This window comes from Trachurus trachurus, assembly GCF_905171665.1.
Source record: "Trachurus trachurus genome assembly, chromosome: 5".
Taxonomy (NCBI): Eukaryota; Metazoa; Chordata; class Actinopteri; order Carangiformes; family Carangidae; genus Trachurus; species Trachurus trachurus.
Genome location: NC_139896.1, coordinates 26858319 through 26885901, shown reverse-complemented (window position 1 = coordinate 26885901; position 27583 = coordinate 26858319). Strand labels below are relative to the sequence as shown.

General features: G+C 42.5%; 1 protein-coding gene across 1 annotated transcript; it reads right to left on the bottom strand.

The window, feature by feature from the left end:
- Positions 1–1327: 1327 nt before the first annotated feature.
- dstyk (dual serine/threonine and tyrosine protein kinase) lies at positions 1328–26426 on the bottom strand. Its single transcript, XM_083971416.1, has 14 exons — positions 25328–26426; positions 23613–24022; positions 17189–17695; positions 15844–16039; positions 11172–11407; positions 10113–10196; positions 9848–10024; positions 6106–6235; positions 5139–5295; positions 4638–4770; positions 4414–4527; positions 3952–4066; positions 3627–3761; positions 1328–1919 (listed from the first exon to the last, which is right to left on the bottom strand). The coding sequence occupies exons 1-14, from the start codon at positions 25539–25541 to the stop codon at positions 1732–1734; spliced, it is 2796 nt and encodes a 931-aa protein (XP_083827542.1). The 5' UTR covers positions 25542–26426; the 3' UTR covers positions 1328–1731.
- Between the last annotated feature and the right edge of the window lie 1157 nt (positions 26427–27583).

Here is a 27583-nt window from a genome sequence, read left to right as displayed (position 1 = left end):
CATTCCCCCGCTCGCTGCCTCCCATTTCATCTCTCTCTCAACTCTCCTGTACATTAGAGGCAAAAAAGTATATAAAAAAATATACTTTAAAAAAAAGGGTTTCTGGGAGTTTTTCCCCAGTAGATGTGAGGGTCTAAGGGCAGAGGCAAGGCAATTTTATTTGTATAGCCCATTTTACAAACAGTTTGCCTCAAAGGTCTTTAACAATATCCTCTGTCCTTAGACCCTCACATCCACTGAGGAAAAACAAAAACACATTTAAAATTGCCTTGCCGCCATTACTGTAACAGTGGAACCTGCACTGTACTTTACTACATAAAATGCAGCCTATCCAAAACCCTGAGGAAATGCAATTAACTAAAAAATAAACACACAAACCAAAAATGACCTAATTTCAACTCCAAGTTGGCCGTCCCAACTCATAGACACACCCTGATTGTATGTGAGCAGGACTTTGTGCTGCGAGTCACTGATATCAGTGTTGTGTGTGTGTGTGTGTGTGAGCTGTTGAACCTGTTGCTTCTGTCCAATTCCGTCTGAAGTTTTATTATCTCAATCAATCGGTGAGAGGAACCAGGCATCAGAAAGTCACTAGGTGGTGCTGATCGGATGTGACTGATGATAACACCCACTGACAAGGCCCTGACATCATCGTCCCTCTGCTGTGGAGTTGGTTTGTTTTGTTTATTATTCTATACAACATGACTATCACAAAGCAGTTGCTATTTATTACTTTCATTACTGCGCTTTGTTCCCAGAATGTAGGTCTGTTAGTGACTCCCAGTATCTACAACAGACTGGGCTCCTCTCCATGGGTCAGAGAGGCAGACACTCTGACTACATTTAAGTCTGGGCTTAAGACCTTCCTTTATGACAGAGCTTTTAGTTAGGGCTGGTCCAGGTAGCTCTGAACCATTTTATAATTATGCTGCTATAGGCTGAGACTGCTGGGGGACACATCTGGTTACATGGAGCCCTCTCTTCTCCTTCGCACATTTTGAACTGTCACTATTATCATTATCTGTTGCACTTTGTAGTTTGGCCTTGCTACCTGCACCCCCCCTCCCACAGTGCACCACAAAGACAAGAAACATCTCTACAGCACAAAATTAGGTTTATTATTTCTTTTTATTCTAATGTTTTCTTTTTCCACTTGTTTTACCTGCTCAGGCCTCTACACAGGAATGAGTGACGGCTTCAACTGGTCTCAGCCAGCGGGCAGATGCAACCAGTGGAGAGCGGCTTAGTTTAAGAACTGTTGAAACTTCCCCTCAGACAAATGCAGAAATAACCCAGCAGTAGCTTATATCATTTGTTGTAACAGATCATTTTATTAAAAAAAAAAAAAGATATTGCATAGATGCAGAAATATTCAGTTTAAATACAATCTAAAATCAATCTTTTATATATTCATATTTTTTCATAATACTGGGAATGGACTACTTTTTAAAACAGTTTGCATCTAATTACAATTCTATAACCAAGTAGCGATTAGCATGGCAGCTACAACAAATGCGTTGTGTAGAGTTTGTATACAAATACACACAGGACAAACAATAAAACACACCTTTTTGCAAACTTCTGGTCTGTATCAGCTCCTCATAAATAATGTAAATCCAACAAGTGAGCGAGGAGGACACGCCCCATCAGCCGTCTGTCCTTCATAAATACAACAAAAATACTTCTCTGATCACGCTTCCTATCACACAGGTTAGTTTGTCTGGAGTGTTTTCAGTTTGAGTCCTCGAGGCTGCTGCTTTTCTGCTCAGAGCCACAGTTGCAGAGTCGGACCATGATGCTTTGCAGGCTGGGCTCCACAATACCAAGCAGGGGTCTCAGGGAGGGGTCCCCGTTCCAGCAGGCCTCCATCAGCTGCCAGCACTCCTCATCAAAACCGGGCAGCCGCTCCGGTCTGGCACCTGGAGACGTCGTGGACACGTGAGTCTCATTCAAACACACACAGCTGAGAGGATCACACACCAAACCTGCTTTGTGGAAGCACATTGAGTTGCCTTGGTATGAAATGCGCTATATAAATAAAGATGCCTTGCCTTGTTTGTTCACTTCATTTTCCCAAATTAGGTAACTCTTAATTCAAGATGGCCAATCAGAGAGCTGTCAATTTACCTGGCTGTGAGCTGAACAACCAGACTGACATGCACTACCATCACTTCTCATTTGATGTGACAGCAGGAAGACAACCACAGCGCCCAGTCTGACTCCAGAGAATTTAAACCTACACGCTCAGAAGCACAAAGGAGAATTTTGATTTCTACATGTTGGTCTGTTTAACAGTGATTCATTCATTTGTGTGATGTCATGTTTAAGGCTTTTGGTTGCTGGTCCGCCTTGACCAGACTGTAAACAAAGTGCACGCTGAGCTGAGACTCTGGTAAGTGCCAACATGTGGCCAGAATATGCTGCAACTAAGAGAGGCCACAGCCTTTTATGCAGAAGTTACAGGGATAGTTCAACATTTTGGCAAATTCACCTATTGCCATAATGTCTATAGTCATAAGAGTAGGTTAATTACCTTTAATTATCAGTGCATGTTGTTTTGAGATCGGCGGGGCAGAGACGTGAGCTGCTCAGTGAACACAATGGAGGTGAATGGTACACGTCCCCTGTCCCTCAAAACTCATCAAATACACAATCCAACAACTCCAAAATTAAGAAAATAAATAATAACGTATAATTATGTAATATTACGACACACAAAGCAAATACTCTGAACTGCTTGCGCTTTTGAAATCCCTCCGCCCAGCAGCTGTGTCTGGAATGTAGTTCCAGCTGCATTTGCCTCGAAAACAACTCTGTCTGTTAACGTTACATGATTATTTCATAGCGTGGTGATTCGTGAATGGGCAGGTCCCAACTTTGTCCACGAGAGCGTTTATTTGATGAGTTTGATGAGGGACAGGGGACCTGTACCATTCACCTCCATTGTGTTCGCTGAGCAGCTCGCGTCTCTGCCCCGTCGATCTGAAAACAACATGCACTGATAATTAAAGCAGAAGTAAGCGATCCGGTCGTTTTGGCTAACTTCTTGTCAGCTGATGGAGTTAGCAGTCCCCGCCCTCGTCCCTACGTCACCACATTCACGCGCATCCCTTGGCTGCACACACAGCCCTTAATGCCGTTCTCTCTCCTCATTGGATAAAACTTGTAGGATACGAGAAAAGTTTTCTCCTCGGCTCAGAGCAGAGCAGAGTGACTGAGAGACCCGTGTTTCAGTCCAAACACTCTATGTAAGTGATTGCTGTCAGAAGATATAACTATTTAAGACTTATATTAACACAAAAATATCGCTTACTACTGCTTTAATACAGTTTCATTCCAGAAACATTCACTGCTCTTACAGTTATCATGAAGGAGGACACTGGCCACAGAAACCTAAACCATTTTTGTCCTTCCCATTACACAACATTGCAGTCTATGGGGACTGAGATTCAGAGCCAGATGTTGAAGAGGTGCAGTTTCTCCAGGCTTCATCTATCAGCCTCAGAAGTTGTGCCTTGCTATGACCATGAACTTGGCCAGCACTAAAGTAAACAATATACACCAAGTCCCCCCCCCCCCCCCCCCCCATGGTCTGGACCAAACTACAGGTGTGAATATGAGCGTACCTTTTTTAACATTGTTCCAAAGCTGGTCCTTACTGGAGCATTTCTCAAAGGCCTCTGGGAGTTTCACTGAACCAGTGCAGAGGTACCAGAAAAGGATCCCAAAGGCGTAGACATCTACAGAGTTATCATACTTTCCTGTAAGGAGAGGGGGAACCCTTAAAAAGTAGTTCAACCTTCACATGAGACATAACAACAGAGTTCTCAAGCCAATAGAAGAAGTGAAATGTGCCTGTTTTTTCTGACCAATGAACCTGTTTGAAGTTGTCCCTCAGCCAGGAGCTGCTTCATGATGTGACTGTGGACAGTGGCTGCTCAGTATTCATACCTGTAAACAGCTCTGGAGCCATGTGGATGGGAGTTCCCACAATACTACCAGACATCATGGCCTCTGGCTTACAGAAGCCCAGGTCAGTGATCTTTGCACGGTTCTGTTTGTCCAACTAGAAGAAAACAAAGGAGACAAATCTGATGGAAGAACTTCACGTACACTCTGCAGATTTCTGTTATGAACACAGTCATATTTCCGGATTAAAAAATTTCTGGCCAGCTTTGTTGTAAACAAATGCACATGGCCGGGAGAAGGGTTAACAAAACAGAGGAAAAACAACCAGACTTGCATAGTTCCTCTAGTCTGGTGCTTTCACTGTCTTCCACATGGCCAGGTATACAGTTTATTACTTGGGCTGATACACTACACCCAGCTATGGGTATCTGCATTGGGACTGAAAAGGTCCCACAGTGACTCTGTAACGTAGCTGCACTGACCTGCAGTCTGGTCTGAACTTACCAGAACATTCTTTAGCTTTATGTCTCTGTGCAGGAGCCCCTGACTGTGCAGGAAGCGGATGCCCTCCACCACATCCAGTGCAATCTGAAGTCTCTCCCTCAGTGATAAACCAGCCTGGCGCAGAGGAACAGAGCGGAGAGAGAACGGAGGGAGGAGGATGGTAAGACTTGATTAACTCAACAATAAAACATTCCCCTTTTTGTTCACTGGATCACACAAGTCACCTTCAAGCCAGTGTAGAGGTCTCTGTGGAGCCGCTCCATGATGAGCAGCACGGCAATGCTGGAGCCGCCTCCGTAGGTGTGGTCGATCACAGAGCCGTGCAGGTCCACCAGCCGCTCATGCTTGGGCAGAGACCTAAGGCAAACACACAGAATTATCAACTTCATTCAACCAGCAACTCATTATTGAACTGTGCTCACAACAGCCTCAAGGCCCCAACAGTCAGAAGTCAGTTCTATAAACTGGGTGGAGTTTGACCTGAAGAACAAGGCTGTCATGTCCAATAAAAACGGTTCAGCTCTTGATAAATGAACCTGTTTGAGCCGTCTGACATCTTCCATGCTCACCTGAGTGTAAGAAAGAACCTGCTGCGGTACAGAATTAAAATGACTCAGAGACAAACAGGATTGCAGCAGTCCTGTTTTAGCAGCTGTCGTAACGTGTGTATGTGTGTGTGTGTGTGTGATGTTTTTTCTTTATTACACTTTTTCTTTCAAACTCACCTCGTGTAGTGAAATTCCAAAGCCAGGTCGTTCCAGTGTTTATCGTCAGGTGGTACCACAGACTTTAAAGCACAGGGGTAGTGTCCTCCCCAGCTGTCACACAGGTACACAACTCCATACTGGCCCCGGCCCAGCTCTCGGCCCAGCTTTGGCTTACCTGTCAGAAAAAAAGAAAGAAAGAAAGAAAGAAAAAAAAAAGTTTTTTCAAAGATACATGTTACGGATACTTTTACTGATTGCTAAGAAAATGATAACTGTCAACTAGAAGGATCCAAAACCACCGACTGACCACAACTCAGTGGGTACAGAGACTATAAAGGGTGTACACAGTGGAGTGAATGACTGCAAGCCTACAACTGAAAATGGACACTTTTGAACAAAGGTGGAACTGTATTACTCTGTATTTGGATGACCGATGGAGGAATATGGGTTATTATAAGATGGTTGTGTGTCTCTATGAGTGATACTGTATTGCTGTAATTCCCCTTGGTACAAATATCTATTTTCCATGTGATTTACCTTTATGGTATTTCTATTGCATTCCGTTTACTTGTATCTGAATTCATAGGGTCCTGTCAGTGAATGTTTTGTTTTGTGGAAAAATTAAAATATCTAAATAAATAGTTGTTGTTTTTTTTTTTTTAAGTTTTTTGACATCAAAGTAGAAGAAGGTTGTAGAGTTATAAAAACAACGAAAGATCGGATAATTCTCTCTACATTGTTCTTAAAATTCTCTTCACCTTATGGAAGACCCTGAGAAGTGGTGTAGCTGTTAAACTTTCGATGAGGAGAAGAAGTAAACGTGACTTTCAGATACACATGCTGAGTGTTATTTATGTCTGCAGAGGAGCTTTAATAATAGCATCACAAATAACAGATACAATGAACAGGAATCTGGAGATGTTTGTTTTTTGCAGCTGCAGTTCAGTCCGTGTGTTAACAAGCGGAGGACTGGGTGGTGACTCACCGTGCAGCAGCACATCGCGCAGGGAGCGGCTCTCCAGAGACAGCCGGGCCAGTCGAGGGGCGTGGTCCTTCCTCACACGCAGCCACAGGTCCTCGGTGCGCTCCAGCCGCCCCGTGTGCCCTTCCTCCAGCTACAACAACACATGACATCTGACAGTCACAACATGAGCGACCGCCCTGTCATCTGGACTTCACACTGTCTTCATAATAGTGCAAAACAAAGTAAGCATGAACTACATTATATGCATTTCAAGATAATACTGTACATAGACCACACAACCATTAGTTGATCGCTACTGTGGCAACGCCTCCATTTGTCAAGACTGTTCATGTTTCTCTGCTGCTGTTTTCATTCACTCTGTTGTGTTTGACCTTCAAATCAAACCGCCGTTTGATTTGTGCACAGCTGGAACTTTAATGACAACCTGAGATCAAACTGTCGAGATTATTTACCATTGATTTCTGTGGTAAATTCCTTCGATCCCCATCAGATCAGTAAAACACTGATGGCTTCATGTCTGTGATTTATTAGCTTTAGGGGTGTTTCACTCCCACCGAATTTAATTTGTTGCTTAAAGCAGAAGTAAGCGATCCGGTCGTTTTTCTGACTTCTTGTCAGCCGATGGAGTTAGCAGCCCCCGCCCTCGTCATGGATCTATTGGTCCTCGTTCCTACGTCACCATATTCACGCGCATCCCTTGGCTGCACACACAGCCCTTCATGCCGTTCTCTCTCCTCATTGGATAAAGGTTGTAGGATACAAGGAAATAAAATAAAAGTTTTCTCCTCGGCTTACAGCAGAGCAGAGTGACTGACAGACCCGTGTTTCAGACCAAACACTCTATGTAAGTGATTGCTGTCGGAAGATATAACTATTTAAGACTTATATTAACACAAATATTCCGCTTACTTCTGCTTTAACTGTTTGGTGCCAAAATAGATCACGTTTCATTATTTTACAATCACAGTGATCAGTAAAGAGTAATGGATAAAATGTATGCACGTAATAATAATCTCATAATTTGCAGAAGGAAAATCCAGGTTTGTGATGAGGTGTGTTCAGTGTTATGACATTAGTTGCAACATTTATTCATTTAACCAATTGGCCAGTAGCCACTAGTTACAGTTTTAGCAAGAAAAATCACATGACATGAAGAACACATCTGATCTTCATCATCCTCTCTCCTCTCTTGTCTTTTGTAGTGAATTATGTCCTAACTGTACTCAGACTCATGTTTGATGAAAATGTCCAGTAAAATGACTATGGTGCACAACACTGCAGCAGGCGGCAGGCTGTGACACAGCTGCCACAAACTGAGTCAGGTTAGAAAAGATAAGCTACACCTCCAAAAATAAGCTTGACAAGTTTTGGAAAATCTGGAAGGTTTTCTGTTAGTTCCTTGAGAAAAATGATATTGAAGTAGATGGCTGGAATGATGAGCTGAACTGAAGATTTATTTATCTTTTCATTTGATCTTGATTTAGTATGTATATACATTTAGACTTTTACGTACAAGTATACAGTATGTATCTGTGTGTATTGTTTTTTGTTTCTTTTCTCCCACCATAGCACACACGCAGTAATATTTTGTTTTGTGGGTATAAATGCCCATGGACGCTCAGATCATATCATTTTATATTTAAGCAATATCACACGAGAGGAGTGCTGTTGTACTGTATCAGCGTATATTACTGTATATTAGCGCTCATGGAATGTTTCTTGTCCAATCAAATTACTCGGTCAGAACCGGTCGGAACTATATAAAATTATATACGGTATATATACACAGTATATTTTGTCTAGAAAGTTGACTAAGCATAAGTGGTTGCATATGCCTATGTGTATGTGTATTGACAAGTAGGTATATATATGTGTATACATCCTCTTTTTTCTTTTACTTTTTCTGTTAGCATTGATATTTTTATTTATTTATTAATTATTATTTTTTATTGTCATTATAATTATTGTTGCTTCTTGTATGCGCCTTCTTGTTCTGTGTTGTTTGCTGTTTGTAACTGAGTCAGGACTGAAGCAGCAGACTGGAAACTGGACCAAAGCTGGTTTATGATCACCAGCCGACAGATGGGACGATGACATCACACTGTTTACATGGAGTCAAAGTTCAGACTCCTTCTGTCTCGTGCAAACACGACCCTGCTTTAACGTTCCTGTGTGACCCGGAGGGCTTTAGTTTATACTGTATTCCTCATAATAATTCCTAATTTAATTTCCTAATAATAATAATAATCCAGACTCCAGTAACACCTCCTCCACGTCACACAATGCCAACGTGCTACAGCCTGGACTTTTCTTCTATCATTCACCGACGCTCTTCATTACCGTGACAGGCCCACGTCATGTTATCAGGGTCATCAGACTTCTATCATGATCCAGTCACTCACTCACATAAATGAAATTAGTTTATTTCTGCCCATAAAAGCTCCCAACTTGAAAACCATCAGTCAGCATCAGTCCCTCTGTAAGACTGCTACAATTAACCAGTAGATTTTTGTGCATTTGAATTAAAGAATGATCAAGTATGAAAATGTAGCCAGTGATGTGATCCACACCGTCTGTCATGTGATGATTATCATCAGAGCAATTTAACTCTAACTGATTTGTTAGGCACTTCATGGAGGGAGTCACAGCTATTTGCACATTTGGACTTAAACAGGGAGGGAGCAGGGGGGAAGGGGGAAGAGGGAGGGGGAAGGGGTGAGAGCCACCCACAGCTGTCTGACGCGGTGAGGGGGTTTGATGAAAATAAAGAGTGAAGGCTTACAATACATCTAGATGAGTCAGCAGGGAATCAGTGACATGCTCATTCAGATCAGTAATGCAGCAGTACATTCCCTCAGCTTCTCTACGTTTTTCTACTCTACTCTACTCTACTCTACTCTACTCTACTCTACTCTACTCTACTCTACTCTACTCTACTCTACTCTACTCTACTCTACTCTACTCTACTCTACTCTACTCTACTCTACTCTAAAATTGAGGGTATTCTTTTTCTGGCATTGACCCTGCAGACGACTGAATGGTCAGAGAAAACCGTCACCACTGTGTCAACATGTCCTAAACTAGCCATCCATTTAAAAACACTTCTCATGTACTATGTTATTAATATGGCAACAGTGTTGCTATAGTAACGATACTGCGTCGACAGCAAGAGGAGCCAAGTAGAGTTGTGTCAAGTTGGTACCTCAAAACAGGCTGAGATGTGTGACGACAACACATCCTCATACTATCTGTGTTACAGTCATCCCATCCCTGTCACTGTGTATGGGCCCAGTCTATCCTTCATCTGTACACCCTCTCTTTGTGGTCGCCATCTTTAATCATCTTCAATCTACAGCATGTCTCACTGTCTGTTGCAGGTCCACAAAAAAACATGTGTAGCTTATTGACATGGGTGAGTCTGTCAGTTTTTAGGAGGAAGGAGGTTCTTATATCATGAAACATTCTGTGCTGGACTTCTTGTTTTGTTTTTTTTAATCAATCAATCAATCAATCAATCAATCAATCAATCAATCAATCAATCAATCAATCAATCAATCAATCAATCAATCAATCAATCGTTAAACAAGACCAAAACAAGTATTTACAACTAATAATAAATGAAAGATGTAAATATGACTGTAGAAGTGTAAATCTCTGAATACGGACAGAAGTGAAGGTAAAGAGCTGAATGAGAGATGAGGACTGAAGGAAAACAAACAGTGAAAAAAGGAAAGGAGCGGACCTGGCGCAGAGACGCTGCAAACGCCTCATGGGAGCTGTTGAGTCGGGTTCTGAACTGGGAGCAGATGCTTCGGGCCAGTTTGGCAGCACTGAGACTCTCTATAGCGTCTTGGGCCACTTTCCGCTTCCACTCTGGAGTGATGGCCGGAGGGTTGACAAAAGTGATCCTGTGGATTATCTGGGAGCAGGACACAGAGTTCAGTAAAAAACATCCATTCGACCTGCGTGCGTTTTAACCACTGGAGCTGAACCGCTGAGACACCCACCTGTTTGATTTGCTCCCAGACGAGTCGTGTGACAGAGGATCCTGAGTGGAAGGTGACCTCCACATGATAGGCAGCATTTAATAACTGTGACAGATGAGAAAAAAAAACTGTGAATGTTAATGAAAATGTTGGCCACGGGTACTGTATGTAGTTGAACTACTTAGCTTAACTACAACTTTGCTGTAACTTACTGGCAGTTAAACTACATTCATATTTTGTGATGCGTCAAGTATTTCAACGACTTTTTGGGTGATTTTTCATAGTTTAACTACTCAATTTACAAACTACAATTTTGGCCAATAACATGAAATATTTTTTATTAAAAAAAAACCTATATAATATAAATTTTATTTTACCATTATTGTGTTCTAGAACTCTCTTTGAAATAAAGCATGAATCATGTCATGAATCTGCCAATCCAACGCTGCCTCTGATTGGCTGGCCCTGGCGTTCCTGTCATGGTTTTAAACATTGTTGTTCCAGACACACCGATCTAGAATATGTCGACCTCTTTGTATTTTTTATGACATTGTTTGTTGACTGATTTACATTTCTGATTTACCAGTGGGTACTGGGGTAGGATTTTTATTTTCTCTTCATATTACCCAACATGTCTATGGTCAACCTACAGTATGTCAGCTTTTTTATTTAGGAAATAAAACTGAGTTGAGAGGCATATTTCTGCTGCATGTGAATGTTTTGTAGACTATTATATTTAGTTTCATAGACACCACATGTTGATTTACTTACTTACTGAAAAAACTATGTTTCTCCAGGAGTAGAAATGTAGTTTGTTCAAACTACTGCCAGGCTCAACTACATAGAGTTTTACAAGCTACGCTTGTCAAGTAGCTTCCCCAACACTGGCTGCATGTCTGTGAGCCCACACTGAAGCCTTTGTTTGATTCTTTACTTCCTGTCTCCAGCTTTCTAAATGGAAACCACTAATGAAAGTGGTTTACAAATAAATATGCATCACGATATAAAATGAAAAGTTTACAAACATGGTTATCACACTGCACACTATGTAAGGTTTGTGTTTGAGGACAGACCACCCACCTGTTTGAGGTGATTGGAAGTGATATTGTGGACAGAAGAGTCCATGGTGGACTTCTCCAGACTGTTGAGACATCGCTCCAGAGTTCCTACAAAGCTCTCCCTGAGATAATCCACGGAGCTGATCAGCTTATTTGCCACGGCCTGATTCAAACGCACCACGATCAGCTCCTGGATTTGGTGGATGCAAGACTTGATCTCCTTGGATGAAACAGGCTCTCCATTAGTTACGATGATGTCTGGAATTGAAAGAGAAGTCATTTGTGGGGTTAATGTGTGTGTATGTAGCTGATTAGCAAACAGACGTCTTGTTGAATCAATATGACAGGTATCAGTACAAAGCAGTCACTCAATGTTGAGCATCATTTGCTGACTTGTATGACTTTTGGACCATCTCAGACTCTCACACATGTTAACCATGAAATTATATCAGTACGCAGAAAACAGAAGCAATTGCTACCATTTTAACATATATATTTATCCCTGACAGAGAAAACAGACGCACTACACAATATTTTTATTATGGGAAAAAAACCACATAATGTAGAATATTCAATTGACCATCAACTGAATGAAATGTCAATATTTCTACTGCTTAAACATATTAAAATGTCAAAACATTTTTGTTTTAATTCAATATGTCTCAATGAAACATGTGGATCTCAAACACCTACAGTACTGTACACCAAATAATAGAAATCCTGCTGCTTTTTAAAGACCCACAGACAAACAGTTTGTAAAAACAGGCTATACTAATTCAATTGCCTTGCCACAGTAAAAACACATTGTTCATTAGGACTTAATGAGGATAGAGGGTATATACTGTACAGGTTGTAAATGTATAACATATATATGAAGGAGTTTCTACAATCAGTTTAGTGGCTTATGTGTTTTACACATAACTGCCAATGGTTTCACACTAGTTCTATATAGTAAAGGTGGCAGAAAAGTGTAAAGAAACACACTAACATGTAAACATAGAGGAGACTTTGGACGTGGAAGGAAACAATGATGATTCTTCTTAAAATTCTACATTATTTATGAAGTTAAGATGCTTTTATTGTCATTGTATGTCATACAACGAAATTTCCATTTGAGGCATTCCCAACTAAATACCCGTAGCAGCATTTAAAATAATGTTAATAATAATTCATCCTAAAAGCCAACGCAAAAAATAAGAAGGAAATCCATTTAACATATTTGGTAACATCAGGGATACACAGACAATGTATGTAAAAAATAAACAGAGGGCACATTTGAATTCTTTATATCAGAGTTGGTCACATTTCCTCAGAACTTTGTCCTTCTAGATGTCTTTCTCTCTCTCTTTCTCTTCCTTCTCTCCATCTATAACTAAGGGTACCACCATGGCAGGTGAAGAACAGTCAGTTCCCCATTTAGTCACTTCAGCAATACCGTAGATCTAAGAGGAAACCGAGATCATTTGAATAGGCTGCAGTGTGGGTACCACGAGTCAAACATCTTCTTTGGACACATAATAAAGAAGGCATCTTTTCTTATTAACTGGAGAGCGCAAAATAAATAAAGCATATGTGTGGTCTTTGTTGAACATTTACAAGGGAAACTACTGAACCAAATTTACTGCTTCCTAGAATCTAAATTCAAGATGTGTATCTGGGGAACATGCTCCCAATCTTTTTTTTGTCCCCAACACATCCTTTTTGTAGAAAGCTCATAATGTAGTAGCCAAATTGAACACTAAAAGTCTAAACCTTTTTTTTTTTTTTTTGAGGGTGGGGTTTGTGTGACCTCTGTCTGGAGAGTTAAATCTATCTCCACATTGTGGCCTCCCAACAACATGTCAGGATTCATTTGGTGGCAGCAGAAACCTTCATAGAGATAAAAAAAAAAATCATCTCTGGTAACCACACACACCACATTAATATCACAGCATTTGATCAATTAAGGATGAGAATTGATAGCGGGGGCACTGATATTCTAACCTGAATAAATGGAAAGACTGGGTCCGGTCCATCATGACAACACACTGCAACATTCATTCATAAAAAGTCATAAAAAGTGGGCTGAGAGCAGCAACGATCTTGTTCAGTGTTCAGAGACTCTCAGAATAAATGCGTGTTGTTGACTGAAAACATAGGCCGTCTTTATTCAACACAAAAGATTCACAGGAATTGATAAGGAAACCACTGAAGAATCAGATTGATACACGCAATCCATAATAATATTTGAAAATACATCAGTAATTCATTAGCTTTACTTTACACCTCATCATAACAAATTTGAGGAAGTGAGATTGGAAACACCTAGACCAAGTTAACATGGTGGTACTTGATCAAACCACTGAATTCACACAACTATACAAGAGTTTTACTTCCATACTTTTGTTTTTGCAGCTCGTCGGTCAACACTGACCTGAGGCCTGTATCACGAAGGAGGCTCAACATACAGTAGCTTTGGCTTTGTGTTCATGATGCAGCTCAACAAAACCTCAAGACCCAGTCAGAGTTAACACTACGAAGCTGGTTATCAACTTGGTTTGTTAAGTCCTGCTCTCAGCTTTATGCTCAAAGGGGGCGTTTGGCGTCATACGTTTCTACTTTATATTGTTTTCATATATTTTACTGATCGCAATTATAGTTCTGCGTCTGCGAGTGTGTGTTTTATTCAAAGCGTGAAAGTGTGCGACTGCGTATGGATACAGTGAGTTTTTTTAGTGCTGTACAATGAAAAAATCTCATCTTGTCTCTGTACAAAGACAACAAAGACCGTAGACATATTCAAGATTTGTGTTTGGGCAACACTGCAATATAACAGGTGAAACATTGAAAATAATGTATTCTTGGCCACATCAAGGTGAAATTATTAACTTTACTGACTATTAATCTGATTATCTTAATTGTGAGCGCACAGCTTCGTTCAGTGGCCTCCATAGACTGTATAGAAAAGTTAAATATATAGCCTTATATATAATGACCTCCTGATGCTGGGCTCAACAGGTGAGCAGCGTATTCCCTCAGCTGAACATCTGTAGGCGGAGACGCTCAGAAAGAAAGTAAACACCATTGGATCAAACCCTCCGTTCTGTTCCAGCTCCACTGGACTTTCAAAGTAAAGGTGACGCCAGCTCCAGATGAGTTAAATAGTGAAACAGCAGCGCTTTTGTCTTTTTTGATTTTAAGATGAAACTCTGAACAGAACCTGCTGGTCGGGACCAGGTTATGAGCTAAGCATCAGTTACCATGGTGATCTAGCCGGGTTAAAAGAGAGCCACCTTTGTAGTACAGTAAAGCCTGGCTTTAGACTCAACGTAGCTTGCTAACACACTAAACTGGCTTGGTGATACAGGCCTCTGGACTGGACCTCTGCTTCATCAGCACTCTGCAAACCTGCTTAAAACTCTTCAAGATGATTCAGGATGTCATCAAACACCAGCCAGGGGTTATGCAATTCATCAAACTTGAATCATGACTTAGATTTTTTGATTTGATCTCAAAACTTAAATAATAGGGGGAAAAATATTATTTTGTCATTTACCGTTGTGCGAGTAAGCCTAGACTCACATGCGCAATTCCTGCACTGCATCAACTAGACTGTGAACGAGGCAGGTGTGTGTGTGGGGATCAGGATTTAAAGATCAGGGCGAGTGAAGCAGCTCCGTAGAAAAGAAAGGTACAAGTTGTCTAGAGTGGGAACATGAGGAGAACAAAACATACACAGGGTTTTCCCTCTCATTATAAGACTCGGGAGCAACGACGACTAAGTGTTTGTGGCACCGCCCGAGGCCAGTGAAGCAGCAACATGAAGAAAACACTTCTGCTAATGCCTTTGATGCAGCAGCTTTAAACTGCACACAACAGCAACAACATCCTTCTACCAGTGAACCATGTTCATCGTTCTACCAACACTGCTGCAAAAATGATAGGTCGGTCTTCCCACAACCAACCTCTTGAACTCATTAACAGGGTCATTACACACATCACAATTTCAATAGAACAGGAATCCACACACCCACATGGTACAGGGCCTGATCCCCTAACCAGCAGACCTGCTGAGTGTCAGCAGAACATTTTGGGGTTTGAAGTATTGTAAATGGTAAATGGACTTGCATTAATATAGCGCTTTTCTAGTCTCTCGGACCACTCAAAGCGCTTTACACTGTAGGTCACATTCACCCTTTCATACAGCGCTATAGGCACAGCGCAGGAAACTAACCATTCACACACATTCGTACACACTTGCCCCCCATTGGGGGGCAAGTGTGGGTTCAGTGTTTTGGCCAAGGACACTTTGACAAGTCTACTGTTGCTGTGTTTGGCATCTGTTTTGGTCAAAATAAGTGCAGTGCTGTGGAAAAGTTTTTCTCCTTGTGGACAATAAAAGTAAAAAACAAAACAAAGTGTCACTTAACACAGGCAGTTCTTAGTGGATCAGTCTGTTAGCACAATAAATAAAAATATGCACCATGCACTAAAATGCAACATGTTTCCAAAGTCAAAGACTTACTAGTATAAATAATCTTGATTCAATATTTACCCAAAATAATGATGGTTGTGATTCTTTCCATCATCGAGCAGCCCTCATTTATAAGTAATAATTCATGTCTTTATGGAATCTATGTTTTGCAGACACTAGCTCTGTTTTTCATAAATGACTTTCTAAGCTTGTGGCCGTATGAGGTTGTGTCCTCACTAACCTGTAAACTCCAGGTTGGCAGCATCCTCCAGTAACTGCTCCTTCATGCTGCTGAGCGTCTCCACAATCATCTCCTTCATCTCCTCCTGTTTGCGGTTGGCGATGGCCATGAGTGAGGTGAACAGCTCGCCCTCTTTCTCACGGGTGTACTCCAGCCTGCGGGGTGTGATCTGCAGGTCCCTCTGCATGTCAAAGGCCTGCGGGGAGGTGAAGCGGAACGGACAAAGTCTGAGAGGATTTTCCCGGCGCACACGGGTCAGAGCAGAGCAGACCAGCAGTTCATACTGCAGTACGAGTATGAAGCAGTAAAACAACCACAGGCATTTAGATCAACAGTGTCATTAGCAACGTTGGGCACGTCACTTTTAAAAAGTAATTAGTTATAGTTACTAGTTACTTTCCCCAAAAAGTAACTGAGTTAGTTACTGAATTACTACATTATAAAACTAACTAATTACCAGGAAAAGTAACTATTGCGTTACTTTTTTATAAAATGCTAAAATATGTCAAATTACTTGGACTCGCCCCCTCTAACCAGAACCTCCCATTTATCTGGAACTAACCAACTCAGTATCCGTCCGCACAGGCAGGCGTTCCAGATAAACGGCTTTTTTCTGACTAGTTGATGGACTGAAACAAAATGTGTAGGCTATATAACCGACACTTTCACGGGTGTGTTATTTTGTGACGGGACTTTTTTTTTATTGTTTATTTGTTTGAGGACAGTGCACATTCATGAACAGTTAACGCCGTGGCATCCTGTAAGTGTGCCGGATTTAGCTCAGAGCTAATTTCCAATTTAAATTTTTTCCAATTTCCAATTTCTTGATTACTCGTTACTAAAAAAAAGTAGCGCCGTTAGTAATGACGTTATTTAAAGGGACAACGAGGAGTTTTGGAAGGTAAAGTGTTTTCACACTACATTTCCCATGAGCCTCTGCACGCACAGTGAAATTCTTGGACCGGTGCAAGGCGGACGAGAGCGAAAACATTTGCCAAGAATGTTTTCATTGATCAAGAATGAAAGTCGGAGGTTCGAAGACGATCAAATACCGTCATAGTTCCGACCATAAACGGCGATCCGGCGGCGTTATTCCCATGACGAGCCGGTCAGCGTCAGCAAAACCAAATCTAGGAAATGCTGGGCGAACCGAGCACAAATAATATAAAAATAACTATAAAGACAAAACGATATATTTATCGAAAATGGAGCCATTAACAAGTGTGGGTAACGTAGATTCATCCACATTAATATGAGACTCTTTTATAACCAAATACAAACTCCTCGTTGTCCCTTTAATAATGTCTTTATTTCCATCACTGGCCATGAGTCATTATCCTCTAACCTGGTTGATGAACAGATCTAGACAGCGACAGTGCAGCCCATTGAGCAGGTTGGCAGCCTCCACTTGCTGGTTTTGCAGCACTTGACGAGTGAAAGGCACCAGCAACCGATGCAGTCTTTCAAAGGTCTCTCCCAGCATGCTCTGGGGCTTGGCGCCCGGGGCGGGCCCCTGTGTAGGGGCGCCGCAGGAGCAGTTTCCGGTCGGGCTGCTGAGGAAGCCGAGTGACAACAGCTGCTTATGAAGCGCGCTCTTCTCCCTCTCCTTCTCCTTTTCGGCGCGGCGGCCCGGTTCAGGGGAGGCGGCCGGCACCGTGTGAGGGATGCGGACGAAACAGATGGGGAAGGGCAGCAGCTCTTTGACCTTCCACAGCTCCGCTACCTGCTCCGTGCTCAGGGAGTCCTGGTTGATGGCGTAGAGAAGGACGGGGATCACGCTGCGAGTGCAGTCCTCCAGGGCCTCCGCTATGGGCTGGACACTCGAACACGGCACCACCATGACCTTTGCTTCCTGAGGGGGATGCACAACAGAACAGTTCACCCAAAAAGAGTTGACACCATCCCACAACCACTACTAATTCTACTACACACAACAAGGAGGATACCACTGTACTTTTTGAAGCTTGTGGAGATCTCTACCACTGAACAAGAGATAAATGCAGAACGGCATTTAAAAACAACAGATAATACTTATTTTATTGTGCCTTTAAAAAGTGTCCAGGTCCCTTTATGTTTTGTTGTTTTGCAGTCTTAAAGGGATATTTCAACATTTTGGCAAACTGGCCTATTGCTATAATCCTTATAGTTTTAGGAGTAAGTTCATTACCTTTAATTGTCGGTGCAAGCTGTTTTTAGATTGGCGGGGCAGAGACGTGAGCTGCTCAGCTAACGCTACGGAGGCTAATGGTATTTCCACGTTTAACTCATCAAGCTAAATACACAATCCAACAACTCCAAAACAGACACAAAAGCCGTGTCTGGAATGTAGTTCTGGCTCTGCATTTGTCTCAAAAACAACTCTGTCTCGTAACACTATTATCTCATAGCGTGGTGAATGTTCAGGTCCCAACTTGTCCACAAAAGCGTTTGAGTTGTTGGATTGTGTATTTGATGAGTTTGATGAGGGAAAAGCGAAAGTACCGCACGCCATGCAGAGCTCACGTCTCTGCCCCGCCGATCTAAAAATAGCTTGCACCGACAATTAAAGGTAATGAACCTATTCCTAAAACTATAGGGATTATGGCAATAGGCAAATTTGCCAAAATGTTGAACTATCCCTTTAAGCAAAAAAAAATTCCCTCATTTATCTTCACTCAGTAGCACATAGGTCACCATGCTCTTAATAACCCTCTGCAGTGCAAGGGTTGATGTTTATGGACTTTTTATCAACCCCTGCACTGCTGTTTTTATTCTGTCTGGTGTTTGACTATTGGTTTCAATTTATAGAAATGCATCAAAATGATCATTAAAGGAAATCTAACCTTCACTGCACCAGCTTTTCTCAGCTCGATAAAACCCTGTCTCTGACCTCTGCAGGCAGATACTTCCTCCTCATGCGGTTCTTTTTGCTCTGTCAGCTCTGAGACCATATATGGAAGAAGTGTGTGCCATCCCACATCACGTCCAATTGGCTGAGTTCACCACAGGTGGCCAATAAATGTGTAGCAACACCTCAGAGATTATCGAGAGAAACGGGAGGAACCTGAGCTCAACTTGAAGTGAGATAGCTCAACACTTATGTCATTGTAAAAAAAAAAGAAAGAAAAAAAAATCAATTTTGTCATTTTGAAAAGTTCTCAAAATGTTCTAAAATTCTGTTTTCGCCATTTTCAGGTGTTGAATGAAGATTGAGGATTTCAAACTGCGACATGACAAAATGTGGAAAAAACGGAGGGGCAGTGAAGGCATCCTGAATGTACTGTATAGTAACAGTGGATAAAATGAGTCTGTGTCATGTGAAAGGCATCACTCATGGTGAATGACCACCTGGCTCTGTATATTTGAGCTCATTTGTTTAGGTTTTTCAGGCTCATAGCTTTACTCTCACTGATCTCCTCCACGCTGCTTCATTCTGCAGAAGATTGTCTGTTTCAGAGGAAAAGTTCAGCTAAACCTACATCACACTACCAACACAATGTCAAGACCTGCACAGAGGGAACTAGTGCAGACTGAATGATAATGTGTCTCTGCTGTGGAAACAGACAACGGTTCTCTAACAAGCTGGCCACACATATAAAAGAGGATTACACATCAGTGTTGTGGTCACAGTTTGTCTTAGGAGCCCAAAAACGTCACTTATTATATAACCAGTTATCTTTTCAAAGAAGTCCATTCAAAAAATCATCAGGTTTGGATTTCTACACACTGAATACGTTCTGTGCACTTAAGATTCAACAGGAAAAGTCAAAATTATGTTATTTAAAAGAATAGTTCAGGCAACGAGAGCACGATTTTCAACTTAATATGTTTAAAGGTATCCCGCTGTAGAAGAAGAGAAGAAAAAAAAGCACATCCACACACATCACATGCTCCTTCTATTTCTGAACACATAATGACACATAAATATTTGTGGTGGTCTTGGGAATGTCTGTAACAGGGCAGAAAGATGACAGAGGGACAGGCTTTGCATAAGCCTTGATAAATAATGACATTTACAAAAATAGACTGGAGGGGAGATTTAGAGAGAAAGAGAGAGCGTGATGGGGGGGAAGACGGCCAGAGAAAAGAGGCAGAAATGACCAACAGCTACACAAAGGAGACAGTCAGTCCTGTCTCCTAAGAAACAAGAGCGGAGCCCATCTGAGCAGTCTCTTTGGAACACAGATAGCCTGCAAACATTCGCTCACAACCAATCAAAATCAATTCAATGTCTGAATTGCCTTAATACAGCCCATTTTCAATAACAGCCATTCAACAGAATGTCTCTGGACTATTTTGAAGTTACTATGTTGTTTTACATGTCTTTCAAAGGTCTGAACTAGCCAACATTGCTGCTAGCATCAGAACAACACAGTCAAGACAAATGGCCGTTGGAGAAATGATCATTTTCTACTGTTTTTTGAAGGTGGCTGCTAATGTCACAGCTCTGTGTTAACAGGCAGGCTGTCTGATGTGAATTCGTGGAGCACCGGCCGTGGACATTGGAGAATATACAACTGAAGAACAACAGTAGACACGTGGCGATAGGTTAGCCCCCTTACTGTCTCTGTGTGGCTAGAGAGAAGCTCATTAGCACGTCGCCTCTCTCCTGCCGGCCTCTAAAGCAGGCTGCTGTGATTATGGCACAAACGTGAGAATACCACAGTGAGCAGAGACATTCTGGATCTTCATTTACCCCCACCTAAACGTATGAACCCCCTGTTCATTCAGCAGAAACAACGGCAGCTAACCTGATCAACATAAAGACCCTCAGCTGTAAAAATGGTAAGCGAGATATAGCTCAAGCTGCAGATTCATTTTTCATCGAGTGTGGGCGAAAGAGTACGAAATAACTTTCACTGTGCACTCTGGTGGCTTCCCCTGTAGTGCACTAATCCTACCCACAGCAGCCCAGGTCTGAATCCAGCTCAGGGCCCCACGCTGCATGTCATCCTCCGTCTTTCCTGTCTCTACTGTCACTCTCAATAAATGCATTAAAAGCCCCCTTAAAGTCAAGCTCACTCAAAAGATTTATTTTTCAAAAAGTGCTATCAACTATGCTCTTAAAGGATCTGAGTTGATCTATAGAACAACCGTCTGATCGCCGTGGAGACGACATGTCTCCTTCAGCCACAAGACGGTGAACTGGAGTTACTTTAACCTCCCATAATGACGACTTTTCCCTTCAGTCATACTCTGGTGTGCTGGTGTGATTGGTGAGCTTTCATCTCCAACACATGACATAGAAAATGCAGCACGCTTTCATGTGCATACTGAGAGTAAACACCCGTTAAAACGTTAGGAATAAGTATTTTCTATTAGCACAACTCTCCCATAATCCCAATTCTGAATATTAACAAACTAAGAAACAAAAACGATTTTTGCAACAACATGAACCAGTGTCCCAGAAATCAGATGCAACCATGGCAACTTCATCACAGCAAATGGTTTGGGATTTTTTGTACATGACCCAGTCATGTGAATCACACCAGACCAGTGGCATTACGTAAGGGGGCTGGGCGGGTGGGCTGCCCCGAGGCACAGATAGGCCTACTTTCTAAGGGCTGTGTGACGCTCACTAAACGCTCTTCGTCTAAAGGATTAGAGGCTAATTTCCACGTGTGACACATGATAAGGAGTGACTACAATCCTTACACCGTGCTAAATCAATTCAGTCCCACAAGATATTGAGATTTTCAGGCTGCGCTGGCTGAGGATCAACGTGACGGGACCAAAGGGTCCAACAATTCTTCACGTTTCCTATGTGACATCAACAGTAACCTGGGAGTCTGTTTATAGATGGTGCTTAAAGCCAAAAAGGGGACAAAAGTGACTGAAAGTTGATGATGTATTTGTGAACAGAGGCTCAAATGAAGTAAAATAAAACACTTCAACACTGGAAATAATCAGCTCTACTCAGTAATCTGTTGAGGGGAGGGGTAAGCCATGTGTGAATGCAAATGCTGTTTCAAACCAGAGATGATGAGAAAAGAAATCTACCCAGGCCTACAGGGGGAAATACCACCACATGAAAATAAACACAATTAGAGCCAGGCCATAGGATTGAAATCATTGTTGGGATTGAAGTTTTTGTTGTCCAGGACATCACAACATTGTTGTTTCTTAGAGATGGTTGCAGTATCAAGTCATCTGTCCTGAGCAGACATGTTGAAACTAAATAGAGGAGTGTGCACGGGAGCAGTTTTAAGACATTAGCCAAGGCTCCTTATTTCAGAAAGTGATAGTAAGAATAAACTATAAACCCGATGAAATGGACATTTGAACTTGTGCATTTCCAAACACCCATTTTTCACATCTAACCTTCATGCTACACCTTCTCTCAAAAATATGGACAACAGTGAACAACTTTGTAAGATCACGCAGACACTGAGTAAATGTGCCAGAGCTTATGAACACACAATGTGGCGGTGTGGATCTGTGAGGACCAGTGAGGACCAGTGAGGACCAGTGTGGACCTGTGAGGACCTGTGAGGACCAGTGAGTACCAGTGTGGACCAGTGAGGACCAGTGTGGACCAGTGTGGACCAGTGTGGACCAGTGTGGACCAGTGTGGACCAGTGAGGACCAGTGTGGACCAGTGTGGACCAGTGTGGACCTGTGAGGACCAGTGTGGACCTGTGAGGACCTGTGAGGACCAGTGTGGACCAGTGTGGACCAGTGTGGACCAGTGAGGACCAGTGTGGACCAGTGTGGACCAGTGTGGACCAGTGTGGACCAGTGAGGACCAGTGTGGACCAGTGTGGACCAGTGTGGACCTGTGAGGACCAGTGAGGACCAGTGAGGACCAGTGTGGACCAGTGTGGACCAGTGAAAACCATTCCGGTTCCGGTCTTCTAGTGGATCCGGAAATCACCAAATTCACCAAAGTAAAAGTGTTCACCAAAATAAAACTTATTAGACAATAACTTGTAACACAATAAAAGAAAAAGGTTAACTTAATAGCTCGGGGACTTTCTTGTAAATTATATTCCTTCAATTAAAAAGTTTCACTGCATTTTATTAGCTTGGTGCTTTTATTTTGACGGAAAGGCCTGTCTCTCTCACCCTGGTTACGGCTGCTTACCAAAACAGGGAGTCAACGGCCCCAGACTAGTCAAACATAGTAGTTGCATGTCCACTCCTTATCTAAACATGGTATAGAGTGTGCCAGGGCTGATGTCAAAACCCGGAAGTTTATCATGGCACTGGTTCCCGGAAAAGAAAATGAATGGGATTTTTGCATTGCGTTTTGGATGATGTCAGAAAATGTTTTGTTCAGTGAGATAATCTTCACATATGAACACCTTTTTTACCGTATTTGAAGCTGAGTGCGATCGCCAGAAGTAAACCCTAACCCTTTTTACCACACGTAAAAGCTTAAAAATTCACCAGTAGTGTATTTACTGATGTGTTTAATGTCGTAGAACAAAACCTGAAAGTTGCTTAAGCTTTTGTTACCACAGACCGATTTGGGGTATTTTACCAAAATCCCATTCAAAAAACGTATTGACTTTTAGGCACTTTTTTCTTGCTTGGCATTCGTCTTAAGATGTTTAGGGCTCAGATGTAAGCTCTTTCAGTCTTAGTTGGGTGGGGTTTTTGAGGAAAATATAAGTTTTCAAAGTTATCGCTGCAGGAGACGGAGACAGTGCTGCCTTCACATGCTCACCCAAACCGGAAGTCAAAAAAACGTATTGACTTTTAGACGAGGGAACCGGAAGTGATACAACCACTGACAGAGTTCAGACTCCACTGAGGAACCGAGGGTTCACGCTGTGTCTTAGTCCTACCTGTAGCAGTGGGTGGTGCAGGGTGATCTCCAGCTCGGCCAGCCTGTGTGCCGGGTCCTCACATTCCTCGTGGATCTCCAGGTCCTCCCTTGGTACTGTGTCCCAGCGGCCACAGTTAGCCGCCAACTGGTGCACCAGCTCATACTGGCCGGGCAGAGCCAAACTGAGGCGAGTCTGTCTCCCATGGGTGAAACACAACTTCCTCCTCTTGCAGACGGTTCCCTGGACTCCTTCGCAAGCCTCGCCGGCCTCGGGGCCCAGGGGCAGTAGCCTCTCACCCAGAAGGCAGTTGAGCAGCTGGTAGCGGGCGGCGCAGTCCTGGCCCAGGACCAGGATGTACGGGGAGGCGCCTACTGTGCTGCGGAGGAACTCTTCCTCGTGGGTCGGGAAAGAGATGCAGCTCAGCTGGCCTGAGGGACAGACAGATCAAAATGAAACATGACGTTAACATGTTGATTTAGATTTGACAGCACTGTAGGCAGAGACAGGGTACTGAGTGACAGATCCTTTGTATCTGAATGTCATTCTGAGAAGATACAATAACCCACTATTCCATTATAAAGGCATTCATCTCTACCTCAGTATTATTTCTTGGGCTTTTATTTCCTGACCTAGTCCTAACATATAGGGCACACAGAAAAGAGCCAATTTTAACTTGTTGGTGGTATCAGACAATCCTCAATGATGCTGAGTCACAGACTAAAAGAGTTCTATAACCAGGAGAGACCAACTCTATACTCTGTCTGACATATGCATGCATGTACTTTTACTCCAACTCCAGATTTCTACTACTAGTTTTCACCTCTTGACCTTCAAAGTCTATAGCCTCAGAGTCTTGTACTGAGCATTTGACAGCATGACCTTTGTGCAATGGATAGATGAGGCAGTTGGTGCAAAACCGTGAATAATCTCTTCAAGAACGACAGATCAAACTCCATTGTATGATCCTACATGCATCATTTGACCTGAACTTTTGTCCAGAAGCAAGACAATAGCAAGATGAATCCAGTTAGTAGATGAAGACATGTGTTTGGCCATGATTAACCCTAATCCTGACTCTTTTTTCCCCCTCTTGATTACGACTAATCTTCAGCTCAACATGGATCATTCATTCAACACTGAGGACAATTCATTTGTCTGTCTCTGTGCACACAGGGACACTAGCTCACTGACACGTTGCATTTAATTGACAAACCATTTAATCAATGTTTCATAGAAATAAGAAGCTGAGTCATATGGGGGGGGGAAAGCAGTGAGAAGCATCTTATAACTCTCTTGAGCAGTGGTGTTTGTAACAGAGCAATGTGGTACAACATTGTCCAATAGATCAAATCATCCATTTTAAACTTGCACTCAAAGCTACTTTTGTCTTCAACTAAGCCTGACCAGTCCTCACACACATACACAAAGCACAATTAATGCAAAGGACAAGAATAAGCCTGATACCCCTGTTCTCAGCTGGGGAGTGAGTGAGTGAGTGAGTGCCGAAATCTCAGCATATTTGGTGCACTTAGCCTGCTCGTGTTTTTGAAAGTGGGGCTTAATCTCTTTAGTTTCCCCAAAACCCTAATTATTGCATTTTTCCCTGTCTACGCGTGTGGAAAAATCACTTAGCAGTACCAACTTGTTAGATCTTATATAATGGTTATGATCTGACTTGTTGGAGGATGCCTTCCTCAACATGAAGGTGCAGTGATGCAGCTGTTCAGACCTACCTGCCTCCAGAGAAGCCGACTCAGAGCTCATGGTAGATGCACAGGCATTGCTGTAGTTTTGTTTTATTTCCCGGAAGAAAGCATTGGTTTCTTTCAGATTCTTCTTCAGCTGTATGGAGTGCTTGTTGTAGCTGTTAAATATCCTGGTCAGCTCCCGGGCTAGAGGAGTGGCTTTCTGTTGCTGCTGTTGTTGTTGTTGTACATTTCCCTCCATGGTGAAGGGTCGAGGCTCACAGGTACAGACAGGTGCCAACACTCACAACGACAGGCTGCAATTGTCTTTATACATGTGCTGCTTCTATCGTTAGTAGCTGTTTGTCCGTCCACTTGCTAAACAATTCACTACCTGTGGTTAGTTTGAACATATCTTCAGTCTGTCGTGTCTCTGGGCATCTGGCTGCTGCTGCTGCTGGTGTTGTTGTTGTGATGCGCGCGGCTAACCGTTTAGCTGGGCGACGTGACTCACTCGACTGCACGAGAACTTTACCGGGGAGTTTGGCGGTTAGCTCGCGACGTTACCGGTCCCCTGGCATCCTATGTGTGCTTAAAAACAAGCAATGTGTAAGAGCTAACGCGGCGACGGCTGACTAGTGTGCTAGCGGTCTGTGTTGTGAGGTCCAGATGAAGTTAGCGCCGCTAGCCAGAGCACATCCCCAGTGGTCCGTCCTCGCCTCGGCCTGGCCGCTCTCACATCCTCCACCTCTGTCTGCTCCGACGGCCCGGCCACGCTCTCACGACATGCACTAGGTGTCAACGACAGCGACAACAACTAAAAACTATCTGTCAGCCACCGCTTAATTGATGGAAATGGCCTAAACCGGACGACGTCGGTGTTTTTCGTGACAGCGTTGCAAGGGAAAAGATCTTCCTAAACTGGCTCTGGTCCGGAAAAACCAGCGGACATCTTCCACCCCGGGAGAGAGAGCGACGGCTGCACCGCCGACTGAAGCTGCCCGTCGGCGGGGAGAAAGATGTGAAGGACGGTCGGTGGTGCTGGTGGTGGTGGTGGTGCAGGGGCGAGGTGTGTCCGAGTCAAATCACAGACAACTGAGATCAAGCAATCAAATCACTGCAAAACAGAAAGTCGACCAGAGCAAAGTTAGGGAAAGGAAAGGGCGGGGTCAGCCGCGACGCACTGCAATGTGGGAAATGTAGGACTGTCATAGATGGGACAGAAACAGAAACAGCAGCTACACAGTCTGTGGACTAGATGCTGTCACCCTGTGGCCAACGTGATGCATGTTAACAATTATTCTTATTATTTTAGGCAAGTGTATGAATTCAGAGTGAGAGGGTGCGGCTGTGTTTACTGGGCCCCTGTCTGATAGTTTTCTTCCATCTGACATGGCTAAAAGTCTTTTTGTTTTCTGCAAAAACAGTTTTTTCATGCACTGGTCAATTTTGAGATTTTGGGCTATTTTTCTTCCTTAACATGTAGCTATTCTCTCAGAAAAGTCAAAAGAAATAGAACATCCACATTAAGGTGGTTATTTTACTTCAGTTTGTCTCTTTTGTTGGTAGATTTCTCCTAAATTCGCCAAAAGTTAACATGCTACTGTGACATACTGTGCTGTGCTTGTTATCTAACTCATGTCATGTCAGGTATCATTGTAAAGCCCTCTCTCTCCTGAACAATGATGTGGCTCCAAAAATTGTCATTTCCTTTGTACCCGCAATCAATCGTAAAAAGTAGATTTACATTAACAATCTATGGAACAGTAGCCTAGTCTTTAAAAGGACGTTTTCTCAAAATGAGTTTTTCATCATACCCTGGGCCCGAAATCTCCACTTCAGAAGCACTTAGAGACACCAAACCAATCCAGTTACATTCCGAAGGTTTTTACAGGGGGATTGTTGATATATCATTCAAAGCCTGATTTATACAACATTTTATTCCTAAAAACATGGCAAAAATTTGATTTTTTTTAGGGCTGGTGACAGTATTTTCTAATTTACAAAGTGATAAAAAGAGATATCCAAAATCCCCTCTGTAAAAACGTCTGACTCTAATATGTCAACCTAGTCAACAAAATAAAACAAGAATTTTGAAAGGGGCTTTATCCATTTTTCAGATTTCGATTCTGGAAATGTAGCCTATGCAAATTAAGATATGGCCTCATTCACATATTTAAACATACAATTTGACAAAACTTGTAATCATGTAAGTGATAAACTTGGGAAGTTTCATGGTGATATCTGTTATTTAAAATGTTTACCCTATTCACCTGTAGTGTCTCTCCTTAATAGCCTACAACA